The sequence below is a fragment of the Bicyclus anynana genome, chromosome 20 (assembly GCF_947172395.1).
Source record: "Bicyclus anynana chromosome 20, ilBicAnyn1.1, whole genome shotgun sequence".
Lineage (NCBI taxonomy): Eukaryota > Metazoa > Arthropoda > Insecta > Lepidoptera > Nymphalidae > Bicyclus > Bicyclus anynana.
In genome coordinates this window covers 2,054,679-2,065,832 of record NC_069102.1, presented here as the reverse complement: position 1 = coordinate 2,065,832, position 11,154 = coordinate 2,054,679, and the positions used below count along the sequence as shown (strand labels likewise).

General features: G+C 34.9%; 1 protein-coding gene across 1 annotated transcript; it reads right to left on the bottom strand.

The window, feature by feature from the left end:
- Positions 1–1,090: 1,090 nt before the first annotated feature.
- Positions 1,091–10,855, bottom strand: LOC112047061 (ceramide-1-phosphate transfer protein). Its single transcript, XM_024083974.2, has 4 exons — positions 10,654–10,855; positions 10,362–10,573; positions 9,155–9,330; positions 1,091–7,485 (listed from the first exon to the last, which is right to left on the bottom strand). The coding sequence occupies exons 1-4, from the start codon at positions 10,770–10,772 to the stop codon at positions 7,357–7,359; spliced, it is 636 nt and encodes a 211-aa protein (XP_023939742.1). The 5' UTR covers positions 10,773–10,855; the 3' UTR covers positions 1,091–7,356.
- Between the last annotated feature and the right edge of the window lie 299 nt (positions 10,856–11,154).

The following is an 11,154-nucleotide window of genomic DNA, read 5'->3' as shown; positions in this document are numbered from 1 at the left end:
TGATGAAAGTATACTATAACCTGCCCAGAAGTATGAAGAATAATTGTACCAAGTTTCGTTAAAATCCGTCAAGTAGTTTTTGTTTCTATAAAGAACATACAGACAGACAGACGAAAATTTTACTGATTGCATTTTTGGCATCAGTATCGATTACTTATCACCCCCTTATAGTTATTTTGGAAATATATTTCATGTACAGAATTTACCTCTCTACAGATTTATTATAAGTATAGATTAAATACAGAATTTTACAGTTTGCTTAATTTAATTTCTAGTGCATACCCTGATCGACAACCTTTGCACGCCACTGGCTGTGAGTCTAAGATGGTAGCTGGATAACTGGAATATAACTTTAATGTAACCATGACACTTATTCTACACGTCATCACTGGAACGCTAATTGCTTGGGTGGTGGTAGTGGTGCTTTTGGGTAGTAACTAGCCACGCCCGAATTTAGAGTAGGTATGTATATAGAGCACCATCACGCTAGTCCAATACCTGTTGGCAGGCTTAGTGTGATAATTTTTGACTATTGCAACGATCAATAACACATATTAATTGAAGTAGTCGTACTTCGCTACCAGAGGCAAATCATGGGTCCATCGCTCGTCGAGTTGCTCGAGCTGACATGAAATATTATCATCATTTTCGGCTCACTGTTGATCACGAGTCTCTTCTCAGAATGAGAGTGGCTAGGCTGATAGTCCACCACGCTGGCCCAATGCGGATTGGCAGACTTTACACACGTAGAGAATTAAGAAAATTCTCAGGTATGCAGGTTCCCTCACGATGTTTTTCATTCACCGCGTGACACGTGATATTTAAATTCATAAAATGCACACAACTGAAGTACTAAAAACAATAAAGTCTGAAAAATAAAGTCTTCTTTACTACTTACTACTTTAACTGTTACTTTAGCTTTACATGAAGAAACTGGCTGTTAGAGTCTAGTAGAAGGGTGAATGGTAACGAATCGTTTCATTGTTTCCGGCTTGTATGAGGATCGATTTATAATAATATAGCTTCGTTATACGTCCAGGCCGAACTGTTCATAACAATACAGATAAGGTTTTAGAATAATGAAAAAATATTCAATAGCAAATACTTTTTATTGCAAATACGAAGTAGAAAAAGGTACATCTTTGATATAATCTCTTCCCAACTACATCGGGTCGATCCGGGAATGTTGCTTCTTAAACACTACGCTATACAAAATAAATCACTGTGTCTTGATTTCAGAAATATAAAAGACCTGGATAAAGACGAACGCACACTTACCCAAGCCGAACGAGTTGATCGAAACTAATTTTATTCTGTAGGTTTATGAAATTTTATGAATCCTCGCAGACCTCCCCGCTTCAAGTCGTCCGTAACTGGAAGACCTCCAGAATGACCAAACTAATTCGGATGAAGTCATCAGATTCGGCGCGGTTTGTGTCCAACTCTCAGACCAATTATTATAATGGACCTGCCTAGCTATAGCCGTTACTTAAATGTCCAAGTATATGATCAAAGATTTAATACCATTATAAAAACTGTCTCTATAAAATCATATGTTTCATAGTAATCGTATACGTCAGTTAGAGCTTCATAAAAATACCTATTTGTTTACATAGTTGAATTGTGTAAAAAAACATTCAAAAACTTCTAATTCAGTACGAGATCTACACAAAATCTAAGCTCGTTTTCCTCTGAATATGGATGCGTCACTGGTCCTTCTATAATTGGTCTGAGGTCCGACTCAACCGCCATTCACTTGTAATGGTGCTATATGCGTAAGAGCGCTTTCAGTGTCATGCGTTTTTCCTACGTAAACACACTGTGGACGTCGGCATAGTGACGTCAGGATCGGGAAAAGATGCAGACGGTAGGTATGACACTAAAAATACATAAGAAAAGACAAGGAAAAGACGTCCGCAATGCGTTTGCGTAAAAACGATGATACTAAAAGCGTTCTAAAGGAAATGTATGCAGATATGAGGCCTTCTTCAATTCGTTCGACGCGATCGGCTTCGATAAGTGAGCGTTCACCTTTAGGGCATCAAAAGTATTTTTGCCGCCTGCGCTCAGTGGCGTGCACTTCATACATGCTTTCAAGTACTGCGTACCCTAACAAATGTTTTGTTAATGCTTATCCAATGTACATTTGCCCAGTTTGGTTAAATTGTCTCATTAGTGCATACCCTGATCTACAACCTTATGCACGCCACTGCCTGCGCTTAGTATGTTAATCTCTTTCCTGTTTGACATTAGGTAAACACGGACTATCTCGAGCTACGCGCGTACTTACATTTATCAACGTTAGGTATATTTTTATCTTATTCGCGCCGGGTCCACTACATTTCTGATCAGACTTAATAAAATTTTTAATTAAATTTATCAAGGGACAAAAATCTGTACACAATTTAATACAAATCTTTTATACGATTAATTTATATTTCAATTTATAAATGAGCTCAATATTTAGATACTTTTCAAGGTTGTCCCTTGGATAATTTTTATACACAGAATAAAAGAAAAAAATAGACGAACCGTTTTCTAAACATGCGATTTTATTCATGAAATTATTAAATCAATAAGAGCAAATTTAATAAGAATACGGTCTACCTGACGTTAAGTGATTACTCATGTGATCCACCACACACCACGAATGCGATGCTAGATTTCAAGGGAACTGTTTATAATCTTGAACGTCGTGCTTTTCATTCAATTAGTAGATCAAAGTAAACTTCAAGAAGGTATATTACGTATTATTGTCAAAAGACATGATCAGACAATTTAAACAACGCACTTCAAATGCGCGAAATTATTTTTTTTAGAAATCCCGCGGAAATCTTGGATTTTTCCGGGATAATAAGTATCCTATGTTTTGCCCAAAAGTCCAATTCATCTCTATACTAAATTTCCTCTTAATTGATTAAGCGGTATGACCGTGTAAAGGTTACAGTCAGACTTACTTTCGCATTTATAATGTTAATAGTAAGTATAGATTATTATTAAAAGACATAAGATTATCGATCAATTTAAACGGCGCTACTAGTCAATATAAACTATAGGGCCAGGCTTCCACTTTAATCTAAACTCTAGGTACGGTACCTGTATAGAAGGGTTATAGTGGCGGGTTACATGTAATCTGGGAATTATTCGATTGCTCTAATCCTGCGGGGCACAAATGAAGTTACTTTTATGAACATTGCATACTAGAATTCGTCTACAATTTTCTTTTAGTCTGTTAGGTCATTAATGTTTCCTACTTTATGTTTCCTATTTTTCAATATTTTTATTTTCATTTATAAACTTCTGGGATACAAAACACTGAGCAAAAGTTGCGATTGAGCTCAATTTTTTTTTTGATAAAAGGGACTCGAATAAGCTTCTTATAAATAGTTTTAACATTACCTACAATATATTAATTTTTCTTAAACTTTACTACTACACTATAACTTATTTTATAATTATGTAATTGCAACTTATTTTATTTCGGCATACTGTTTTAGATAAATAAAACTAATGTACAATGTAAACCTAAAGCACTGAATTAATACAATATTATGCAGCTCAAAACTAAATATTAAAACTAGTCTAACAAAAGCAAAGCTAACTTAACACGTTGGCTGCGGCATTGATTTTTCTGCATTTTCCTCTGGTGTGATACGAGGTGTTTTGACCTCATACTAAAACTTTGTAGTGCGGTACGAGGTCCATCGACCTAGTAACTCTTGAAGCCGTACGAGGTCAATTGACCTCGTACCGCAGCAAACGTGTTTAGGTGTTTTTCATTGTACAGTATGGAATTACTATTAGCTTCTTTTTTAGGAAAACATTTGGGTACATACATACTCAATTTATTACCAGGCTAATGCCGTAATAATTCCTTTTTAATACTGCTCTTTAAAAGGGAAAACATTATCATTTGCTACAAATAGTTTTATTTGTAGCAAATGATAATGTTTTCCTTCAAATATCTGACATATTTCAGCATTCATAAACTACCATTTATTAAGTACTAGCAGACGCCCCGCGGTTTCACCCGCGAAGTTTTCATTCTCGTAGCAATACGGGTACATAATATATACCTGTGATACTCACAAACAACGTGGCTTTGTAGTAGTAAAAGAATTTTCAAAATCGGTTCAGTAGATCCAGAGATTACACCTTACAATACCAAAAACATTACCTCTTTATAATATTAGTAGATAGATACCAACTATTAAGGAATATAGGTAATGAAAAATATGTGGCCTTAACTCAGATGACAAGCATTTTCCCTAATACGAGGTAGGTGTAATAATAATGTTTATAAATGTAATGCTATCCCTATCACAATATATACCGTGTAATAAGGATGGCATGATAACTATCTGTGACGTTTTAATTTAATCAAAGATTAAAGTAGGCGAATTAACGCCTTATGAATTACAAAATATAGCATAAAATTAAAAAAACATGTTATACATGAAATAATTCGCTGAACTTACGCTGAGATCACTTACACTATAAAATTGCACATTCAATAACCGTTTATACGTAAAATGCAAGTTTTAACTTTTTATTACACGTATAATTTAATTAGATTACATTAACACAAAAAGCCTCCTGTATAACAATACGTTACCTTTTCTTTTTATATAGTACCTAATCACAAATCTTCTATAGGGTTTGTTGTTTATTTATACAGCCAAGTTTAAACTTGGCCAATTTATCGACACAATTCATACAAAAGCCAGCTGTCTTTCTAGTGGTGGTAACTATCTATTTATAGGCCCGTGGCATAACTAGGGCCCCAGATAAATGGTCGAATTGTATTTCTTTTATGTTGGATTACTTCTGAGCTCACAGCTTCTTAGGCAGGGGCCCCTGCGAACCTTGGGCCCGTGGCATTTTGCCATGTTATTTCTACGACACTGCATTTTCGGTAATTAGAAATACTATAGTAAGCATAACCATCCAAGAGTATACAGTAATTATGCCTGATATTGTATATTAAAGACAAATCGACTAGATATTAAAAATATACCAACTCAAAATCAATGATGTTAGAAGAAAAAGAGGTAGATAGGTTATATGCGGACCGTTAGAGCCACGTTAAAACTGTGTTAATTAGCAAACCTGAGCTCAGTCGCCGCATTGTCATCGCGCCGTTGACAACACCGCTGAAATAATTTTTGTGTGCCAGTTGTAAACATCGAATATAGTTTATGTAACCTATCTACCTCTTTTTTCTTCTAACATCATATAACATAAGCTCAAAATAAACAAATTCAAATTTCGGGTTCCTATTTTTTTTTTACTCAGCGAAGTTTTATTATCTTTCGCATGATTTTTATCATATCAAGCCACGCCTTATTCAATTACGAACATAAAACACTTTGTTGTATAAGATAACAATTATTAAAGCGATAAGATATCATTGAATGTTATCTGTTAATACGTGATTAATATACAGCTGGGATATTCCTGGGCGATACTAAGCATTGCTATTTATGGATTTGATTGCTTGAGGAACGATTTTCATATAAGCATTGCGATTTTCTGCGCAACTTAGCATTCACTTTGAGGTCTCATCTCATCTGTCTGTATGGGAAAAGACCATCAACACGATGGGCTGACCAGCTGAAAGAGGATAATAAGACTAATTTCTACACGCTAGCTAAAATGGCCACCAACAGAAGACGGTGGAAAACCTGGACCCGCAGGAGGTTAGGATCTTACCAGGACCACGATTTTTAGAAATGAAGGAGCGACTGTAGAGAGAGAGAGAGAGAGAGAGATCTGTCTAACAATTTCTTTCTACCTATACGATAATGCTGACTTTTTTTCAATTGTGTAAGTGCCATAATTCTTAATGGAACCTCAGCGGAGTCACCGGGGGTTTAGGGCGAGCGCAGAAGCCTGATGGGGCCTGATAGCACAAACAGGAAATACCTATAGGCGGAACGAATCTCTAAAGGCGCTCCTCTGAGACTCGGACCACGGGTGGAAAGGAATGGAAGGGTGTTTTGGCCTGAGTGTATCAGTCCGGGAGTCCCCTAGATCGTGTTTAAACAACTCACGGCCGGTTGACGTCAAATATCATGATCCTCGTTTTCGTCAGCGAAGACGCTGTGTAGCACGCTCATTTTCGAAAGATGATCTCACTTTCGGAGATGCGCGTGATTACAAATAGTTTAAACAGATTCCACTCCACTCTACATTCGCATTGAATTGCGCGCGGATACCTAAAAATGCCGCGAAACATAAGTGTAGAATAGTTTCCCGTATTATTTGCGGAATCGTGCATTGTGGGCAACAGTCTACGTTCTTTGGTATTGGTCGCTTTTTGTTCGACCCGTTCGCAAAGTATAGGGTAAACAGACGCGAGAGGGTTAATGCCATGCGTCAACGAATATAGCTGTACTGGACAAATTAAAGATGAATTAAAAATGTCGAAATCGTTGTAGCAAACTATTTTTGGTAAAATAATGATTTAATTATTAGATATAAGTAAACTGCCGGGTGGTTAGGTTGGGCCTGGACCAGGGATGACCATTGCCCTTTTGCGAATATGGAACAAAAAATAAAATTCTTGTCCCGGTGTGATTTGCGCCGTGTATTCGCACAAGAATATAAAGGGTAAGTGCAATATACATAATTATGTTTTATTGATTTTAGACAATTAGGTAATTAGATCCTAAAATCCAAATATTTAACTACCCGAAAAAAAGCAATTCCACACAATAAGTTTTTCGACACTAACAGCTATATAAGAAGGTCGTCGACTTCCTCTTCACTATGAATTACTTATTGATTGTATTTACAAGAGCGGCGCCACAAATAAAGACAATGGCTTGTTAAAATATTGTTTGTAAAATGAATCTTATGCACCTTGTATTAAAGTTCAACTTGAAATATCAGCAAAGCATATACATTATACAGTATACGCAATAGTTATACACACAATCAAGCATTAACCGTCATCCGATAATTTGCTACTTTTTTTTTGGTCTTACTTTAATGAGCAATTTGATGTTTTACATTCATTTGGCAATGAGTAGGCAATATACAGGGTGAGACTCTAAGATTATAATCAAAATTTATTTATTTAAATCAATAAATACTCAGTGTATTTTTATAAGTATGATGAAATTTGAAACTATAAGATAGAGAAGAAATCTCTCGCGAAAAGAACTTGATTTTTTTGAAATGTTTTTAGATACTACAAATGTTTATTTATACATCACGATATTTATAAAAAAAAAACTTTGATTAACCTAGCTCACCCTGTATATGAGCGAATGGTAATATTTTTTGTTTTCAATCTTAGAGCAAACTCGAATAGGTCTTCTTTTTAATAATTATTTCATGGTAGCATTGTTTCTATGGCAAACCGTGAAAATCGAAGTCTGTATAGAGGTTCTCTACGCGTTGGTACACTTCGTCACAGGACTTCAAGGTCTGCGGCAAAATGGCGAGCGCCTCTGTTAGTCTTTCTTCGTCGCCGAAAATCTGTAACGAGATGGAAAGCCTCATTAAAACTGGTCAATTAGCTTGGACAAAGAGACAAACATTTAATCATCATCATCATCATCATTCATCTTATCTACCCATATTCGGCTCACTGCTGAGCTCGAGTCTGCTCTCAGAATTAGACTTTAGTCCATTAGTCTACCACGCTGGTCCAATGCGGATTGGCAGACTTCACACACGCAGAGAATTAAGACAATTCTCTGGTTTGCAGGTTTCCTCACGATGTTTTGCCTTCACCGTTTGAGAAACTAGATATTTAATTTCTTAAAATGCACACAACTGAATAGTTGGAGGTGCATGACCTGGACCGGATTCGAACCCACACCCTCCGGTCATATCCGCTGGGTTATCACGGTACTTTTAATAAGTTTTAGTATTGTACTAATAGACAGATATTTTGAAATCCCAAACAGACACTTAAATTTTATTTATATATATTGATAGTAATTGACTCTCTCATAGCATTCGATTGTAAACGCTAACTTGCGAATCGCAAAGCAATTAGTAACAATTGTTCAGGACGCGTTTAACCTTGAAACCACGACTCAGATGTATGCAAATATTTCGAAGTGAATAATAAATATCTGGAACATTTGCCATCACAGAGTCAGCTAAAATTAAATTTAAACAGCAAATACGAAATTCCATTCGTACGAGGAACCAGTTACTTTTATTTTTTAAATAGAAGGCGTTAATTTACCGAAGTTCGTTATAAATAGAGAAGAAACAGTTTATTTTGCTAGCCTTCACGAAATTTCGTTAAAATTAAATCCAGCCTACGACTTAACAAAATATCTCTACAGTTTGTTTTGTTTGGCAAAACCAAACTTAGTTTTAAAAATCTGGTTGCACTACTGGCAAAACTAATTGAACACTACTTTTGATGAAGATAGATAGATAAATAACTTTTAGATTATTATAAATGCATTGTCAAAATCTATAAAGTTTATTAAAGAAATGCATCATATAAATTGATATTAATCCTTCTGATTAGAGAAACACTTTTTGTCACTGATAATAATCTACATAAAGTACATATAGTAATCTTTAACATTAAACAATTTTTACATTGAATAAAATGGCGGCTTTCTTTTCGCTTTAGAGTATTTTTATAGTAGGCACTACTGGTCAGGACAAATGACAAATATTTTATAAATCACATCATTATAACTAACAGGGTTACTTGGGATTGTCATTGTGATGCCAAAAAGCAAGCAAATTTTTGGGCTGACTAATAGCAGACTTTCGAAGAAAGTACAGCAAGCACCTATAAGGAAAGGGCACAAGGGCATAAGCAATGATAAAGACCAGCGGATAGCAGCAAACTGATGGCTGAAACAAAACCTATTATATTGCTCCAGGGTTTCGCTAAACTAATAATAAATAACTATTTATTGTATCGAAGGATTACCACAAACAGAAACAGTAATTAAAAAGATTGTGATATGTGTTCTGTTACATCTTTCAATGCCACATTTCTTTCACAAGGATTAATTCAGGTAAAAAAGTGTAAACAATTTTTGCATGCCTCATACTCAAAACTCATATGTCAGAGGGTCCTGATAAAACTTGCTACAACTTTGTTACATTACAGACTTTTAAAAAATAAGTATAACATAAGGACAACAGTATTTTAATGTAACAGTACCTTATGCAATAAATCTGGCCGTGCCGGCAGGGCATGCATGGCCAGGGTTGCAGCCTTCCTTATATACCAGGGGTGGAATTCTGCGAGGGTCTCATTGTAGGAACCCTGACAAGTTGTGCAGGTGTTCACTGACTCCTCTGCCTCACTTAATCTCTTGAGAAAGAGCCGTATGAAATCTATAACACAAATCAAATGAGGTATTATTAACAACAAATTTAAATTCAGGTTTATAAAACTTATTGAACGTTTAATTCATTTCATCAATATAAGGCTTCCTTATATAATCTCCATTAACACTTCCTCTGTTTATCAGAGTGATTCAGTTGTGGAATAAATTGCCAGAGGATTTGATAATACTGAAAACATTAAATATGTTAGAAAAATATATTTAATGTTTACATTAAAGATCTTTATCATTTTTAAGAATGCATAGACAATTATGTCCACCAATAATGTAAGCAATTTTACAATTACCAGCATTTATTATGCTTGACAACAAACAGCATGTCAGTAATCATAAGTATTTGGATGTTACTTAATAAATAATAAATAATGTTTGATAAATATTTACACACCTAATTGTTGTCTGTCATTAGGAAGTACCCAATTAAACCCATTTAACCCAAGCCAATAAATAAATAATAAGAGAACTAATCAGTAAAATCTTATAAAGAAACAATATCTTATCACAGTACTTCAATTGAAACAATTACCAAATAAATTTGTACAGAATGTCATGAACTTTGACATGGCATTGATTAGCAGTGCCCTACGGTTTCACCTGCATAGTTCCTGTTCCCATGAGAATACAGGGATAAAACATAGCCTATGACACTCGCAAACTTTTAAAAAAAATTGGTTCAGTAGATCCAGAGATTACCACAAAATTTACCTATTTATAATGTTAGTATAGAAGTATAGATTAATAGTAGTAGTAAATTGTACAGTCAAATTTTTTGTGATTTCCATGTAGGTACTACAGAAATTAACCGTAAAGATTTGATTTTTTAATTATTGTTAAGATTTAACTGTTTTTAAAAATACCCAGTGGACATTTTGTATAAATTCTTTTACCATTAGAAAACTAAATCTACAAACAGTAACATAGACTATTTTTTATCCCAGTTTTCCAGTAGGAACGAGAACTATGTGGGCATTTGTTAATTAGTCAATCAGACTTATAAAAATTAATAGTTTAAGAACAAACCTAGGCCTCTATGCAACCTCAACATGGTCCTTGATCCTGACACAAATCCATTCTTTTCGTGTAAGGTGGTCTCCTTTTCATACTTCATCATTTTCTTGAAGGACTCGTAGTAAATCGCGTCCTCCCCCGCTCTGTGTTTCTCCATTATTTTGATTTTACTCTTCACATCGCTGCTCACGAACGAGAACACTGTCCCGATAAGGTTCAAGAACCTGAACACACAAATATTCTTATCAAAACACAACCATATGGAATTAGCAGCAAATTATTAAATGTTGTACAATTCTCTTACTTAACGAGCTCATTGTAACCGTCTATATAAGCGTCTATTATCACGTCGTCGTCATCTTTTAAGCTTTTCTGAAAACTTTCGTTCACGTATTCTAAATCTAAGTTTTTCTCATTAGACATTTCTTTTAGTAATTTTATTTTTAAACAAAGAAACCTAACGCAGTGCTAAAACTTGGATTAACAAAATTCAACTGACGTTTGATGTGATGTCCGACGTCAAACTATTAGTTGACGTATAACAAAACGTCAATGTCAAACGATTTGTTTTTTTATCACATTATGGTTCTGAGATCTAGCCCCCTTCATGATGTACGAATACACCCACGATTTTTTTTCCGTTACACTTGCTTGAGAGATTTTATCATTCTAACTAGTAAGTCGAAAAGTAAGTAAGGTATGTATTTTGGTACGGCTGCCCGCCGTGCCCTTAGAATAACATCTTATTTTGTGTACACAGTAATTTGTACTGCCAGGTAAACGTAGTACTAACGTGTATTTTGGG